Below are 18,212 nucleotides of genomic sequence, written 5' to 3'. Positions count from 1 at the left end.
GATTTATTTTGGACTTGCTTATAGCATACATATAGCTAGATTTTCTATCTGCTTTTGTCATTGCCTTGTATTACTAAATTGATATGTTCCCTGTGTTACTAAAGCCACAGCTTTCCATACTACAGCAAAATTTTATATCTTCCATTGGCATTAGTATTTTTTTTTAATTAGAGAGGAATGAACCCTAGGTGGCATTAAACTTTTTATTTGCCTTCGAATGCACAGAAATTTGTACTCACAGTATTATTATCTCCTAGTACCAAGAGCAATGTAGAGGAACACTCTGGGACTGTGGCAATTGGTGTTATGGTGGTTGTTGCATTCTTTGGTTTTGACCTAGATTACAAATCAGGCTTTATTTATATTATAGTTATGAGACTATTTTAGATTCACACTTATTAAGAAGATTCTAGAGTGTAAATATTTTGGTAATTATAGTAATATAAAATATAATTAAAAAGAGGGAAAGTAATCAGACTTCTTGGAAAAATCCAAATTTTATTTTCAAAGAAACATAATTTTACTTCCAATATAATAATATGTGTGTATATATATGTATGTGTAGATCCTTATTCAAACATAGCTAACAAAGTTTTGCTTGGTTATTCAGAAACATTTAGCATATTAGATTAGAACCAAAATAGCATAATAGATGTTTCTGTGTGAATAGGTTCTTCCAAAATTCTTGAAAAAGTTATTTTAAACAGTTTAAGAATTCTCTCTGCTACCTTTGCTTAGCAATCCTTTTTTCATGAAAAGTCAAAGGTAAACTTCAGCCTAGCATTTGTCAAAATTACCATAAATTCTGAATTTGTGGATTTTCCTACATGTCCTAACTGCTCTGATTTATTATCCAACCTTTCCTTTGGAGTAGATGATGATAACCATATAGTTGTACGGTTACATCAGTTGTATTTATCCCCGTTTTCAGAAAGGCAAAGGACCAGAGCCAATCCTTTTTTGGTAGAACTACAACAGGGAGTGGAAATTTTTCTTTTCAGTCTGGGCTATACAGACAAACTGGTCTAGGTGGGTGGAAGGCATGTGGCAACTTCAGAAAAATATAAGGTGCCTTCCGTGAGTCCCAATAAGAAGAGCAGCACTAGTTCACATTTGTTAAATCCATAACCAAGTATAAAGCGCTTCACCAGCGCAGTCTCATGAGAACCGTCCCCCCCAGGGCCATTCCGCTCCTTGGCTTTCGTGTAAGGACGCACTGTGATGTATTCCAATGCACTTTGGAATGCCAGAGCTTTACCACAAACTAAATTAGAAGTAAGACCAGTAAAAAGTGACGGGGAGTCTTCCAAGAATAAGGGGAAAAGAGGGACGTAATTATATGTCAGAAGATAATCAAGGACTTTAGAATTCCATACTGACTGCGAAGCCAGAAAATTACATGTTGAAAGGAAAAGGCTCAGCAACATTCAGGTCAGAGGAGATCTTTGTCAACCAAGCACTGTAAAATAAGGGACTAGCCAGGTGTGGGACACTCCCAAGCAAACGAGAGCAGAGTCTGTCTTTATTCCGTCCCCCCAGTAGTGGAGATGGGCTGTGGTTCCAACTTGGCATGTAAATTTTACACATATCATAAAACGTCCATCATTTGATGACAGGTGGGATTCATGAACAACGGGCGAATCAAAGCTCTAGACATTGAGTGCTTCATTAACGGAGGGTGCACACTGGACGAATCAGAGCAGGTATGTGCATCAGAAACCGGTGTCCTTGATCATGAATAGAATGTAGAATGTTTCCTTAAGAACTTACCAAGTTCCACAAGCTGCTCAACTCTGTACTTGACTTTTAGAGAAAAGCAAAAAAGGTGTTGTCCAATATATGTGAATATCTCTTTTTACTTTAGGTTATAGAATTTCTTGTACTAAGGCTGGAAAATGCATATAAAATCCAAAACCTCAGGTTCCGAGGCCGTGCATGCATGACAAATTTACCATCCAATACAGCCTTTCGTGGATTTGGCTTCCCACAAGGAACCCTGATAACAGAATCCTGCATCACAGCTGTGGCAGCCAAATGTGGCCTTCTGCCAGAAAAGGTAAGCTAATCAAGGTCACAACCGAAGTTGCTAAAGAATCAGACAAGGTGGAGAACGAGCTACCCAGGGAAATACCCTCCAAGAACCACTCAAATTAGCTCCAGCTCAGGATTCAAGATAAATTCAGCACTACCTAAAAGAACTCATCTCCCTCCCCTTACTTTCCACCTTCCTTGTGCAAAGATTTCTTTCTTTCTTTTTTAAATTTGTACAAAAATAATTAGTCTTTTTAAAATTCAAACCCCACTGAAGTGATTAAAGTAAAAAGTGAATGTCCCTTTTTTAATCCCCTCATCCCTATTGGTTGAGGATAACCACGGTTAACAGTTCCATGTTTATTTTTCTGGCCCTTTCTCTAAGTGTATCCACCTATCTGTGCTCATACACACATACATAAACATTGGTGTATGTTTACATAAACATTGGTGTATGTTTACACAATACAGTTATTTACTGAAATGGAACCATAATAAACACATTATTCTGCAACTTACTTTCTGTACTTGACAATAGGCCGTGGCCATCTTCCTGTGTCAATAGAATGATTTACTTCATTCTTTTTCATAACTGAACAGCACTATGTAATATGGATGTGCCGTAACTTATTTAGCCACTCCACTGTTGATACACATTCAGGTTGTTACTCATTTAGGCTACTACAATGATGGTACAATAAACATCTTTGTACAGATGTACCAAGGGTATATCTTTGCACTATTGTGTATACCTTCAGGATAAATTTACAGAGTGAAATTGCTGGTGCACTTGAAAACTTTTGAGAGATACTGCCAAAAGAATACCATCCAAAAATATTATTTTGTGCAATATCCTAGAAGGTGCACAGTAGTTATAGGCCAGAAAGAGGTAGCCACTGGCAATTTAGATAGTTGTTGATAACACCTTTCTGCTCCTCATACATTCCAATCAGACCCCAGCCGACTTTTTACACTTCTATCCTGTTTCCTCAATACAGACCCTCTGCTCCAGCAAGGACTCTCTATGTATTGTCCTTTGAGCCCCTTTGTCCCTAAATTCCTTGTGATTTGTGCTTGTCAGGGTACTTCCTATACACAAGGGAACACCTAAATATAGCATAAGGAAGGCAGTAGTTGTACTAAGAGAAGTCACATCAAGTGTCTATGGGCACAAAGGAGGACGACATCACATTGGCTTGGAGGGAGGGAAGTCAGGAAGAACTTTCTGGAGAAGATGGCACTTAAGATAGGCCTTAAAGAAGGATAGGCATTGTCTAATGGAAAGGTAATCAAGGCAGGGAGAACAGCTTGAACAAGGAGAGGCAAATGCTTTGCAGCTCAGTTTCCTTATCGATAAAATGAGGACAATTATGACATACCTCACAGAGTTCCTGCAAGAATCAAATGAAGTAGCAGTTGTTAAAATATTTGTTTTTATAAATGGGATAGTATTATTCCAATGCTGCTACTGATAATAGTAATTATTGTATTTGTTATTAGAATAAGATGGGCATAATGAAAAACTCCTAAGCATATCTCAGTAGGTTCTCCTTCTTTGTCAAGTGTTGCAGGCTTCCAGGACATAAGACACATATTCAAATACATTTTTAAAAAGATTTGACCACACATTCTAAAGGCAACTGGAAGGCTTAGAGAAGATCTGCTATTTGTCATTAGCTGCAGTGCTGTTCTTCTCTAGCAGAACAAATCTTCTGTTATGACAATAAATCCTTGCTTTTACATGCTATCTGCCAAGTCTGCTCCATCTCTGAATCTTGTGGGGGTGGGGAACAACTCTGCCTCCCATGGCTCCTCGATTCTACTTCTCCCCAGAGACCGGTCACTACTACTACCCTCCACTTCCAGTAGGGAGAGACCCTGATTGATGTTTTGAAGAAGAGATGAAAAATGACCTCCATTATTTTTGCAAAAGCACACACGTGGTTAAAAGAAAAAGGAAAAAGATCCTGTCTTCTCCCCACTAACATTTGTACTGTAATGGGGAGGCTTGTCAAATCTCAATTTTGCAGTCAGTTTCTGTCTTCCCATAACTACTGACTCAATTTTCTACCCATTTCAGATTAGGGAGAAAAACATGTACAAAACTGTTGATAAAACCATCTACAAACAAGCGTTCAGCCCTGAGCCCCTGATAAGATGTTGGAACGAATGTCTGGACAAAACTTCCTTTCATAGCAGAAGAATGCAAGTGGAAGAGTTTAATAAGAAGAATTATTGGAAGAAGAAAGGCATTGCTATTATCCCCATGAAGTTTACAGTTGGCTTTGCTGCAACAAGCTATCATCAGGTAAGATCCTATATGTGGTAAATAGCCTTGACTTTGGGAAAGCGTCATATTTCCCAGGGCACTGAGCCCTTCCCCCGCACCACCACCACCAGCCCCTGGTAGAAATGTACAGAACTTTCCCGAGCAGTCCCCCATCTGCTAGCCCTTTCTTCACAGTACAGCAGGAAAAAAATACCTCAAGGGCAGAAAACACCATCAGCAAGCAGAAAACACCATCAGCAAGCATGAGACCTGCCACAGCATAACAGCCAAGATGGAGCATTGATACCCTCCCCCACCGTCCACCCCAACACACACACACCGAATCTCCTAGTCAAAAAGGGAACAGGAGGGGTGACCGGTGACCTAAGTTCGTTAGAGTGCGGTGCTAATAACACCAAGGTTGTCGGTTCCGTTCCCACAGGGCCATTGTGAGCTGCGCCTTCCTTAAAAAAAAAGGGTGGGGAGGAGCAGGAGCCCATGAGGCCTGTGGTGCTGTGCTTTCTGAGCTCAAGGGTCTCATGGCTTGGGCGCGAATGGGTCTGTGCCCCACCACGCTCCTCAGTGCACCCTAAGTCTTAGGCAGAGAAGTCATTCCATTTTGCCCTGACAAGCTGGCTGTTTCAAGCCACCTCTCCCAGGAATCTGCATCAATTCTGATGGGGGAGTGGAGGTAGGGAGGCCCCCAAATCCTCCCAGTTAGATTTGCTAAAGGAAGAGGCAAGTCATTCAGAGGCCCTACCCAGAAGAGAGGAGGAAGGGCGGCAGGGAGATGACGCCATTAAATGGCACAAGGATTTGTACAAATGAGTCTTCCCAGCAATCCCAATGCATCATATCCAGAAAAACTGTTTAGAAAACTGGGAAAGGTTGTTGCCTCCCCATGATTGTTCACCAAAAGCAGAAACTCAGCAACTGGAAAAATCTTACATGCATTAGATCTAAATCTGAAATCTAAATCTAAAAATGCATTAGATCTCCCTTGTGTATAAACCATTGAAAGCATTCTTCCACTTATACCCAACTACTGGCAGTCAATAGACACACACACACACACACACACACACACACACACACACACACACACCACAGAAGCTGCCCTGTCAAAGGAAATCTTTCTTAGGGAATAAAGCAGTTGTCCCAAATCCCTAATCAACTGGAGTCAGGCCTGAGAAATTCTTGGCCCTGCCACTTGCTAGCTGTGTGATATTAAGCAAGTTATTTAACCTCTCTGAGCCTCAGCTTCCTCAATTATGAATGAGAATGATAATGCTCTCCCTTAGGATTGATGAGGATTCAGTAAGATAATGACTGTAAAGCCCTTGGCTGTGTTCCTGGAACAACCAGCACAGCCCTTCCCTCGCCCCCGGAGATCTCAGACACCCACTGACTATCCAGAGTTAGCGCAGACCCCATAGGTCAAGGGCTAAGCCCCACAACACTGACCCCATTTTAGACACCAGCATAAATGGGGTGTCCAGTTTACTCGAACTTCTGCCCAGCCGATTACAAATTTGGGGGTTTCCATTACTCACCCCCTCAGGTTTCGTAATTCCCTAGAACAACTCATAGAACTCAGGAAAGCACTTTACCTATGATTATTTCCAGTTTATTATAAATGATACAACCCAAGAACAGCCAAATGGAAGAGATGCATAGGGCAAGGTATGGGAGAGGGGCCTGGGGCTATCATTCCATCTCCATCCAGTAACACTGCCCTCCAGCTTGTGGATGTGTTCACCAACCCAGAAGCTCTCAGAATCTTGTTGTTTCAGGGTTTTTACATTGCATAGGCACATTTCATTACATAGGCACAATTGATTAAATCATTGGCCATTGGTGATTGAACTCAATCTCTAGTCTCTAACACCTCCCTGGAGGTCAGGGAGTAGGGCTATAAGATAGGACTCTCTAACCAGTGGTAGGTTTTCTGGCAGCCATTCCCCACCTCCCCAAGCAATCTAGGTTCCCCACAACAGTCATCTCATTAGCATACAAAAGACAGTAAATTCAAGAGTTCTAGGAACTCTGTGCCAAAAACCAGGGCAGAGACCACATATTTGTTTTTCATTATAACACACCTCCCCTCACCTGCATGGCTGCCCCTCACCTAAACCACAACCTACTTCCTGCCAATTTCTCATCTCACCACAAAAAAAACTTTAAATCAATCAATGACTTTAAGTCTCCATTTGAAAGGCCTCCAGCTTTCCCACAGAATTCCAAATTGACGCATTCAAAAATCACCAGGCTAGGGAGGATTCAAGGTATGACTTTGCTTGTCATATAATGATATGTGCACAAGGACACTCCCTGCAGAAATGGTTTTAAAAGAGTAAAAGGTGATCATCAGAGAAGCTCAGAGTAGGACCGTCAGGCAAGAGATAACTAACAGGTACTTCGGATGAATTTGTTCCAGATGTAATCATTCCTGGGACTACATAAAATTACCAAGGAGAGAACTCTGTAAAAACCAGGACCTGTTTTTTATGGTCAAGATGGTGGAGTAGGTAAACACTGTGCTTACCTTCTCTCACGATCACATCAAAATTACAACTAAACCACAAAACAACCATCACTGAGAATCGCCTGAAGTCTTGCTGAACTACAGCCCTACAACTGAGGACATACAGCAGAAGCCACCTCAAGACTAGTAGGAGGGGCACAGATGCAAAATAGGCTGGTCCTTTACCTACGTGTGACCATTAAAAGTCGGAGGGATATCTTGGCTGTGGAGGTCCCCCCAGGGAAAAGCAAGGGGTCCCAGTGCCGCACGAGGCTCCCCAGCCCAGGGTTCCAGTGCTGGGGAGAGGAGTCCCCATAAATTCTGGTTGAGAAAACCAGCAGAGATTGTGGCTGAGTGAGCCAGAGGGCGACTGCACTCCCAAGCACTCCTCTTGCAGGGCCCACACACAGACTTACTCATTGATGGCTCACTTGCTCTGAACTCCAGTACTGGGACAGCAGCTCAAAAGGCTAACGGGACTTAGAGAGAGGAACTGAGTTTCTGGCTTTAGAAGGGCTGGAGGGGCAGCTTTCTCCCGGACGGAGGAGGTAGTGGAAGCCATTGTTTTTTTATTGAGCCCACCCCTTCTCTGCGTGCAGACGCAGGTGAAGGCCATACCAGAGTCTCCATCAACCTGGCTAAGGCCATTCATTACCTGGCCCTGGGTTATTCTGAGACCACGCCCCACCCAGCTTTCAGGCACACCCAAGCCACTTCTGGTGGTTTTTTTTGTACAAACCATCTGCCTTGGCTCACGCTGCAGATTTTCCAAAGGCCTCACAAAGGTTCACAAAACCCAGACAAGCAGCATCTGGCTTCAGCATGTCCCATGCCTCTGGCTGAGCAGCCCTAAGCCCAGCACTAGAGGCAGCCAGCTTTGGTTTGCAGCTTGGCCTTTCAAGGCACCTCGAAGCACAGCACAGGCAGTGGCCATCTGCAGATTACTTTGTGGCTCATGCAGGCTGCGGCTGAACTTGCCTTGCAGTGGGGTCCCTCCCAGGTAGCCCTGGGGCTGGCACACCCAATGGTCAGCTTCAAATCAAGCTGGAGCATCACCCAAGTGCTTCCAAGGATGACACACCCAAAGGGCACACTGGGCAAGCACCAGAGCCCTGCTAAAGAGAATCCTGCTCCATAGGGTCAGGCCCTGCACCACAGCTCCTTCACGATAGTCATGGCCAGTCCTCACAGACAATGAGCCTGAGTATCAGTCCCTTCCACTGATGTGCAAACAGCAACCAAGACTCAACTATAACAAGAAGATACACACAACCACACAAGGGACACACCTGGATCACCTGGATCTAGTGAACAGGGAGACTGCACTACTGGGCGCCACAGCACACCTACTACATAAGGCCACTCTACTAAGACTGGGAGACATAGCAGCCCTGCCTAATATATACAAACAAACTCAGGGAGGCAGCCAAAATGGGGAGACAAAGGAAAATGTCCCAAATAAAAGAACAGAACAAAGCTCCAGAAAAACAACTAAACAAAATGGAGACAGGCAACCTACCAGATGCAGAGTTCCAAACACTGGTTATAAGGATGCTCGATGATCTCAGTGAGGACTGCAACAAAGTGACAGGAAACACAAAAATGGAGACAGAAAACAGAAAAAAGAACCAGTCAGAAATAAAGATTACAATAATTGAATATACCCAAAACTAATATAATATTGTATGTTGGCTAAATTTTAGTAAAAAAATTTTTAAAAAGAATCACCAGGCTAGGAGCTGAAGCGTGTTATTCCAGGACAGCTGATGACTCACAAAGCTGGAACACCTTCTCCCTAAAGTAGGTATGAGAAGCACTGTCCTCAGAGGGACTCAAAAGGCCCACAATGAATAAATACTGTTATTAGCACCTCTAAGCCTTGATGCCCTGGAGCCCCTCCAAGCCATCCTGGGCCTCCAGGCATCTCCAGACAGAACAGACTGAAGTCCTAATTCCTCCTCCTTCTCCTGGAAGGAAAAATACCACATTTCCATTTTTCCAGTTTAACAAACATTTATTTAGTCTCTCTGTGATTCAGATCTGCTCAAAGTTCTCTTTAGGACACAAAGATGAACGAGACCAGGTGCCTTTCCTCCAAGAGACTCTCATGAAAGAACTGGTCACTCCCTAGATTCATTTCCGGTGGCTGCCGAAACAAAGCACCACAAATTGAGTGGCTTAAAACAATAAATCCTTTCTGTCACAGTTCTGGAGGCTAGAAGTTCAAAATTAAGATGTCAGCAGGGCGATGCTACTTCAGAAGTTTCCAGGGAAGAATTTTTCCTTGCCTTTTCCAGCTCCTCGTGGCTTCTGCTGTTCCTTGGCTTGTGGTAACATTAACTCCAGTCTCTGCCTCCATCTTCACCTGGCTTTCTCCCCTGTGTGTCTTCCCATGGCCTCTTATAAGGACAATGCTCATTGAATTTTAGAGCCCATTCTAATCCAATATGACCTCATCTGCAAAGATTATTTCCAAATAAGGTTACATTCTGAGGTTCCAGGTGGACAGGAATTTGGGGGAGGAGCACTATTCAACCCAGTAGACCCCTGTGAAAATAAGTGCAGAGAAGGGGTCAATGATCCTTCCCAGAGGGGAAGGAGAGGTGTTCGGGGAGTTTGAACAGAATAGAGACCATGGGGTGTGGGTCTGAAAGCTGGGGAGCAGACGTAGAGGAGAGAACAGCATAAGCAAGAGCACAGGTCAGGAAGGAACAGCGGGAAGGCCAGACTTAGAAGCAAGGCAGGAAAAGACAGGGATGAAACTGGAAAAGTACAAGAGACCTAATCCAGAAGGGCCTCATATTGTAATAAGGAGCAGGGCTCTCCCTGACAGACAATGGGGAGTTTTTACCCACCTTGCTCAGTGGAAAACCCTTCTTCCTTTCATGATTCCATTCAATTGTCACTTGGGGAAACCCCTGAGCTTCGCAGAAGCAGTTGAATCTGTCCTCCCAGGTCTCCAGGGCCCCTACTGCCACACCCATTTATCTCACAAATCGTTCTGTACTCTAAAGAGTAGTTTTGCAGCCTGGCCCCCTACTGCACTGTGAGCTACTTGAGGAAGAAGCACATCTTGCTCATCTTTTACACATCTAGAGCTGAGCCCAGGTTGGCACATAATATGTGCAAGTACTTAAAAATGTTTAATTCTCTAGTTGAGTGGTTTGCCAGAGATTTTAAGCAGGGGACCAACTTTCAAATAGTTGGAACTGATACCTACAACTCCTGAGTATCCCAAGGGACTTCTACTAAAATCAGGTTCCTATATAGGAATGTTCTTTACACGTAAATTTTGTACAAAGCAGAAGTAAGCCTCAGAATCCTACCAGGAAAGCTTGTCTCTCTGACCCTCCACGCTCTAGAAGACTAGTGTTGTATTACCTCACTTTTTATGTTGACCTTCACTAAACTTGCACTGAGCTGTGCCTTCCGGGTTGTTTTACTAGGCAGCTGCACTCGTTCATATCTACACAGATGGGTCTGTATTGGTCACTCATGGAGGCAGTGAACTGGGACAAGGTATTCACACCAAAATGCTACAGGTAAGATCAATAAAAGTAAGTCATTAATCTCTATACATTATTATTGACATGACTGACATTTGGCACTAATTTTAGAGTAAATAACAACTCCCTGTACTCAAACCCTGATATTTTGACTAGTTGAAAAACTTTGAATGGCTGAGGTGGCAGAAATCACATGCATGTGCAAATACTCATAGAGCTTGGTCAGGGTTCATGGGTGGAGATGACTGTTAGTGAAAACACCAGTAATGAGCCCCTACAGTGCTGTGGTAGTTGTAGCATGCAGGCTTACCTAGAGTAGGAGTTTCTCAACTTGTCTATTTTGAGACCAGTATGTATAATTTTTAAATTTTGGATAACAATATTGGTTGCTAATGTATTTAAGCACAAGTATTTCATCAACTGTCATCATCCTATAATTTTTAAAGGATATTTTAATACACACATAATGTAGGAAGACACAATCCCAGAGATAAAAATAATACTTTAAGTTGAACAAATTTAACTTTATGACTAATTTACTAGGTTGTTATAGTGTATAATCTACAGCTTTTGACTATCCAGCCCTTCAGCTCCTTTGGAATACACTTCTCATGTTCCACATAGTTCTGAAGGACTCCTCAATTCTGGTACCTCAATTCTGGCCCCATCACCTTCCTTGCCCCAACCACGACCACAGATATATGCATAAGACCCAGGTCTGGCCAGTTATGGTTCCTGGATCCCACTGGATGCAGGGATTGGTCCAGGAAGAAGGCACATGACCAAGCAAGGTCAATCAGTCTTTTCCTGGGGTTGATATGTAGATTCTGGGAGAAAGGAACTATTGTTCTTCTGTGGTTATTTAGCTACTATGCTAGAGACCAGGAGTTGTCAGAGGCAATTCTCTTGTGCCATGGAGGAAGCCTATCTACTGTTGAAAATAACATGGCCATCAGAAAGAAAAGCAAACATGAGAGGCTCTGAGAGGACCCTGTTGAAATCATAAAGCCCGTAAATAGAGACATACATGACACCAGTTCCATCTGTCCTTCCTTCCCAGTCATATGACCCAATAAATTCCCTTTGGATTTTCATCACCAAGAACCAATAAAATTGTCCTTTCTTTTTCTTTCTTTTTTTCTTTCTTTTCATCTTTCCGGGGAAATTTAATCATTGAATGGCATTAATCTGAAGACATTTGGGAACAAGTGCATAGCTGCAGACATCTGGAGAAAGCATATTTGCAAAAAAAAAAAAAAAAAATAGACATCAGCCAAAATAATGCTATTTTCTTTTCCTTCCTTACCGTCCTTCCTTTTTCTTTCTTTCTTTTTTTAAATTTTTTCTTGATTAAATATATTGATGTGTCTGCTAGAGAAACTGGAAGGAAAAGAACAGAAAAGAAAAAAGTAAACAGTAAATACTAGAGGAATATAAGCAAATGGGAACAAATAAAAGGGGAAAGAAGCTAAAGTTAGGGTGGGAATGAGGGCAAGAAAAAAGACAGGCTCTCAGGGTCATTCCAAGTTTATCTGATACTAATTCCAATATATTTAAAACCAAACTCTGAGTCAGTCAATCTAATCACGGTCTCTCTTCCTGCCACTGCCATGAAATAAATATGAATTACTCTCAACTTGTCCTACCCTCTACACATGTAAAACTTAGAAAAAAGGAAATCCTTAACATCCTAAATGCACTAAATTTGAATGCAAGAAACACTGTGTAATATTACAGAGAAAACATTTCAAAAATCAGCATGGGGCTCTACTAAAAAGTGTTTTTAATTTTTATAAGACATGTTATTTTATGCTTTAAAGGACATTATGAACATAATAAAAATAGTAATTTTTTTTGTTAAGAACAATCATGACTCAAATCTTTACAGAACTCTTTGCTAAACTTGAAAATGTTTATTTTCCTTATAGGTGGCCAGCCGTGAATTAAAAATACCCATGTCTTATATGCACATCTGTGAAACAAGCACAGCTACAGTGCCTAATACAATTGCTACCGCAGCATCCATCGGTTCAGATGTCAATGGCAGAGCCGTGCAGGTGCTTCCTTCTGTCTGTCTTTCCTTGGGTACTTTTACCACATCTCTGGTTTTCTTAGCTGGATACAGGCACAGGTGGGTGGCTTCAGAGAAGTCATCTATGTCACTGAACATAGGTTTCTGATTACCAAAATGTTGGGAGAGTATATTAGTTGGAGTAGGCCAAACTGAGGTGACAAAGAGACCCAGAACATAATGGCTGAAACACAACAAAAGTCAAACACAACAAAAGTCCTTTTGTTGTACATGTAACAGTCCAGAGGGAATGTTCACTCATTTAAGCACCGAGATTGACGGTAATTCCTCCGTCTTCAACACGTGGCTTTCAAGGTTGCCTTGAGCATCATTATTTCAGTGAACCAGGGAAAGGAGGGAGCATGGAGGCCAGACCTGGAAGTGAAGCAAATCACTTCCATTCATCTTCCATTAGCAGAACCAGTCCGAGGCCACAGCTAACCACAGGGGAGGTTGGGGAAATGTAGAGTAGTGAGAAACCATATGTCCAGCAACTATGGAAGGGCAGAATGGATTTTGGTACACAGGCAATCTCTGTCCCTGGGAGACATAGAAAGAGGAAAACTGGACACCAAGTAATGCAGAATTGTGCAAGTTTCCCCTGACACAAACAAGTTCCTGCAGGCAAGTAGACAGACAGAGCCCCAGCCAGGTAGATATGGTACAATTAAAGTGTCTGTATCAGTAGAGTCCTACTAGAGTACTCATCCTTTTTCTTTATAAATTTCTAACTGATGTTAAAAACAAAAACAAAGCCTGCTAAATTTCTACTTTTTCAGAAGAGAACCATGACTTCATATTTCTTAATTCAAATATCTGATTGCATGTACTTTTGAAGTAATATGTATTTACGATGCTTCTGTTATAAACTGTCCACTTTTTCCATTGGGACGTGATGGGAGGCATATTCCCTCATTCCCAGGACATTGCACTAAAGCTACCAAGAGAAAATACTTTCAAATCCATCTTATCTTTGTGAGGACACGCCTTTGGGGCTTAAAAACCAGAGACACCTTTCACTCAAAACAAATGTGTGGGAAACCTCAAATTCATGAGATCCAATTTTGGGTAGGATCAAACATAAGATAGGAATAGCTCAGTGTGTATGGGAGTTGTCAGCCCAAACTAAGTGTTAATCCATCTTCTAGGACATTGAGTTTTAGGTTTCTACTCTGAGTATCAGAAACTTTGTAGATTCAGGTTATTATAAAAACGAACTTAATTATTTTTTCTCTTTACACCCAAAGCACAGGGCATCATTGCAGTAGTTTGAAGGTGGATGGACGAACAGATGAAGGGATGGACAGAGAATTGAATAATGTTTCAGACCCAGAAGGATGTCAGCATGTCCTTGTTGCAGTTTGGAAAGGACAAATTTGAATGAAAATAAAATATTTTGTTCCATTTATTTTACTGGCTGGCAAACCCAAAAGAAAGTAGGAAAATGTAGGAAAAGAGAAAAATGTAGGAAAGTAGAAAAATGTAGGAAAAGAGAAAAGAAATTAACATGAATATTCTTAGAAGAGGGAACTGAGAGTAGAAATTCAACTGAGCCTATATTTTCACAGGAAGTAAAGCAGGAAGTTTCCCACCAGTAATTGACACTATTCTCAAGGTCAGAGGCTGTGCTGTTATTGTCTTGGTGTTCCCAGTGTGTCGGTATCAGGCACTCCATAAGCATTCACTGACCTAATCAATTATCAATTAATATTCTTTCACACAAATCATAACCAGTGGGCTCTTCTCTGATGGCAATTCACTTCTTTTCTCCTTCAAGAATGCTTGTCAGATCCTTCTGAAACGTCTTGAGCCCATCATTAAGAAAAATCCAGAAGGTACATGGGAAGACTGGGTAAGTGTTCCATTTTGTTTTACCACAAATGAGAAAACAACCCAAACCAATGCTGAGAGCACCATGGCTGTGTACATGTGCACCGTATAGCAACAGTTCTTCTAAGAGTGGATTTCTGCCAAGGGGCAAGATCACCAAAGGGTGAGATGGCTGGTCTGTGATGCATACCAGGTATGTATGGAGAGAGCAGGCAGGGAACAGCATCACTGAGAGGAAGAATGGAGGTGTATGAAGGATTCCCAGAAGGCCTTACTCACCTTGCTTAAATAAGAAAAAAGAAAACACGACTAAGCCTTCCTAAGCCACAAAAAAAAAAAAAAAAAAAAAAATTGATATTTTTAGTAGGGAGGAGGAAAAGGCTATTGAGTAAGTCTCAAGGGAAATGACTCATTTAATCCAACTTTACAATACCCTATATATTATTTCATTGGTACAATTAGCACACACGTGCACACACACTTACTAGAGTTCTAACATTTAGAAATGAAGCCCCAAATACCCTGTGAACTGAGTCTACATCAGGGATGTGTAGCGGGATTCTATTTTATTTATTTAATTCAGACTTCTGAACTCAATCAGTAGGATATTGTTAGTATACCAGCTGATGGAAAAAATCTTATGGTGAGTTCTATTGTTAGTAGCAAAGCACCATAAGCAATGATCAGATGTCAATTTTTATACATAGGATATTTTCATTTTCACCTATCAGATGATATATTTATTTTATTTTAACTAAATGTGCCCATTCTACAGATAGAAGCTGCTTTTGAACAAAGAATCAGCCTTTCAGCCACTGGATACTTCAGGTAAAAATTACAATAATATGTTGACTTAGCTGAGGCAATATGAGGTAACCCAATCACTCTGGGCCTCAGTTCCCTCATTTGTAAAGTAAGTTTTTATTATGTGATCTCTGAGGTCCCTTCTAGGCCCCAAATTCTATGACTTCAATAGGTCTTTAAGCTACGTCCAAAGAAATATGAAATAATAAAAATACCCCTCTTGGGTAAAAAAAAAAAAAAATTTGTTTTAATGTGACTTACATCTAATCATCATTTAGTTTTCTTCATTGTGGAAATATAAAGAATAATATTCTTTACTGTGAACAGTAAAAAAATATCATTAGAAATAATTTGCAACTCAGTTTTCCAAATCTCCCTCCCTTTACCATAAAATCTTTCTATGTTGAAGCTCCTTGCTGGGCAAGAGGAGATGGATAGGATGGTCATCACCATTTATCAGTTGTGCAGTGGCTGTCCGTGGGAGGCCCTCTGTTAGATTTGAGTTAATTGAATGAAGCCCAGAGAGGAGAGCTGATTGTCAAATTCAGGATGTATGTGACATTAGCTTAACAATATAATGAAACAAACCACCAAACTACAGAGAGAGACAGAGAGAGACCAATAAAGCAAATCCTCATGCAGAGAGAAGGAAAGCCAAGGTAAAGGCCCAGCCCAGTGCCCTGTACATAATGAGTTCTAAATTCCTGAGTTCAGTTACCCAAGAAGAGAGCAAATCAGCCCTCTAGCTGTGTACATCTTCCATTATAAATTAATGCATTGAATTACCAGTCCTTTTGTACCAGGTGGGGGGGTCCCTCTGGGAATGCTGATAAAAATCAATTGAGCTTCTTAACAGGCAGAGCTAAAGCTCAAGACTAAACCATCAAGATACAGACCTGTGAGGTCTGTTTTTTGGCATCCTAACTGCAGCACAAAGAGTATCCTCTTTAAAAGGGAGGCGAGGGAGGTGTTGATGTAACGAGCTAGGTTGTAAATACAGGTAGCAGTTTAAATGAGTTGAAAAGGCAGTTGAGAAACAACATCAATCAAAAGAAACACTATCATAAAACTTTGGTAAAGTTTTAAAAGGAATCAACATTGTTTGCACCCTCCCTATCCCCACGCTCAAGCTTAATAAAAGGCTTTATTTCTTCTACCAGGGGCTACAAGGCCTTCATGGACTGGGAGAAGGGGGAGGGTGACCCATTTCCATACTATGTCTATGGAGCGGCCTGTTCTGAGGTTGAAATTGACTGCCTGACAGGAGCTCACAAGGTAAGTCCAATATAACTTTCTTCTTGGTAAGTTAAAACAACAACAAAATTGCATTGTACATTAATAGCCCAAATTTCATTATATAGCACTTGTACAATAAGAACAAGCTTCTTTCAGTACTATGTGAAAGTCTAGAGATACAGCTTTATCTTTAATTTCCACTTACAAAGAAGTAGTCAAGAAGGAAATTGCTCATGACAGCCTAAAATGCATTGTTTCTTATTCCATTTTAGATGAAATCACTTTCCAAAGTTTTTGCAAAAAAAAGGGTTCCGTTTCTAAAGGAAGGTCAAATTATCTAATCTGAAGGTGTAGGTAATTTAGCAAATTCTCCTGAGTAAACATTTTAAAAGCACATAGCAATGTGATACTGTTTTTCCCAAGTCAGTTATCCCAAGGGTACTACCAGCCTCTAAAGAAATCGACTGGGGAGAGAGGGAGGGCGGGGAGGAGAGAGAAAATAATTTTGAGTTTGCTATTTAACTGGGCATCCAGGAGACCACCTATTGAAGACAGGGAGTCACATTTAAGCAAAAGTTAACACCTTCCATTATAAAAGACAAACCCATGAATATACCCCACATACCATTCTGAGAACAAAGATTACAGAAACTTTAAATAGAATACAGTATACTCCAAAGTATAGTAAATTGTTAGGAAATTTACAGGATAGACTGACGACACATCTAAATTCCATACACAAATTATTCCAACGTCATCTTGAACCATCTTGCCCTGAAATATGTGTAAAAATGGTCAATTCACACAAACTAGAGAGGACTTTGCAAATACTGACTTGTAAATCTTATCAAAATGGGCCTAAACAGAGAATGATGATGTTACCAGAACAAGCACCAGATGTGGGCAAAAGGAAAGTCTACTCAAATACTCCTGAGATAGCCCACAAGCCCTTATGGGCTTTCTGTGTCTCCTTGACAATCTGCATGCACATGCCCTGTGCTAAAATAGAAGGCCCAGATTTAATGTGGCATTTCTCAGGGAAGGAAGTAGATTAGCAAAATCAAAGGTGGTAAGTATCAACACTTGCTCTTAATATGTTCTAATATCTTGGAAATCCCCCAATTCATACATGTGAGTTCCTTGGCAAAACGCAAAAATTTACCACCTCATTAGGGAGACCACTGCAGGGATGATGTAGATGCCTGATCCCTGCACTGTACACCTGAAGCTGAAGCTGAGCAATAATGAATGTCAATTACAATTTTGTATATATATATATATATATATATATGGTTACAAGAAGCGGAGTACAGCATTAGGAATAGAGACAGTGGAAATGTAACGACTGTGTGGGATGTCAGAGGGGTAGTAGATAGGGGAGGGGGATTGACACAGTGTGAGGGATGTAAATGATAAATGTCTAACTATTACATTGTTTTGTACACCTGAAACTAATAAAAAAAAATTTACCACTTACATCAAACCATGAGGACTAGATAAGCTCATGCATTATATGAGAACAACAAATGCGGGTTGAGAATCAGATGAACAACCAGGCTCAGTTATTTACTAAGTGACACTCCAACATACCAACACACCATGGACTTGTAGAGTCACTTAACAGGAATCAAAACCATGAATGCAAAGGACCATCTGGAGTCATCAACAGTCCTAACACTAAATTTGGAGAGCGTAGCACATGTCTTATCACCTCTAATGTTGATGGAGTTCAATGTAGTGTTAACTACCCAGCAGGAACTCTGTAATAATTTAGGACCATTTGAATAAACCTTAAGTGACAAACCTTTATTTGACATTTTTATGCTGAGGGAATTTTAATTGTTGGCAGAAAATCAGAGCGGACATCGTCATGGATGCATGTTGCAGCCTAAATCCAGCCATTGATATTGGGCAGGTAGGTGCTGGCCACTGAGATGCATG

At 41.1% G+C, this 18,212-nt stretch overlaps 1 protein-coding gene and 1 long non-coding RNA gene across 4 annotated transcripts in view; one reads left to right on the top strand and one right to left on the bottom strand.

Annotated features, from left to right (window-relative positions):
- LOC117026363 (uncharacterized) overlaps positions 1-8,606 on the bottom strand; it is a 60,399-nt gene extending 51,793 nt beyond the window's left edge. The window contains exons 1-2 of the long non-coding RNA XR_004423732.1: positions 8,553-8,606; positions 8,344-8,398 (exon numbers count right to left, since the gene is read on the bottom strand). This is a non-coding gene — a long non-coding RNA (uncharacterized LOC117026363). The remainder of the gene's footprint in view (positions 1-8,343; positions 8,399-8,552) is intronic.
- Positions 1-18,212, top strand: part of LOC117026362 (aldehyde oxidase 2) — a 72,684-nt gene that overhangs the window by 39,833 nt on the left and 14,639 nt on the right. For all 3 annotated transcript variants that reach the window (XM_033113105.1, XM_033113106.1, XM_033113104.1), the window contains 9 exons: positions 1,617-1,703; positions 1,865-2,056; positions 4,112-4,339; positions 10,271-10,366; positions 12,259-12,387; positions 14,179-14,253; positions 15,007-15,059; positions 16,196-16,310; positions 18,121-18,186. In XM_033113105.1, coding sequence (XP_032968996.1) covers positions 1,617-1,703; positions 1,865-2,056; positions 4,112-4,339; positions 10,271-10,366; positions 12,259-12,387; positions 14,179-14,253; positions 15,007-15,059; positions 16,196-16,310; positions 18,121-18,186 — 1,041 coding nt within the window. The remainder of the gene's footprint in view (positions 1-1,616; positions 1,704-1,864; positions 2,057-4,111; positions 4,340-10,270; positions 10,367-12,258; positions 12,388-14,178; positions 14,254-15,006; positions 15,060-16,195; positions 16,311-18,120; positions 18,187-18,212) is intronic.

Source organism: Rhinolophus ferrumequinum, chromosome 8 (genome assembly GCF_004115265.2).
Source record: "Rhinolophus ferrumequinum isolate MPI-CBG mRhiFer1 chromosome 8, mRhiFer1_v1.p, whole genome shotgun sequence".
Classification (NCBI taxonomy): domain Eukaryota; kingdom Metazoa; phylum Chordata; class Mammalia; order Chiroptera; family Rhinolophidae; genus Rhinolophus; species Rhinolophus ferrumequinum.
Note: the sequence above shows the minus strand (reverse complement) of the source record. Positions and strands in the feature narration are given on the sequence as shown.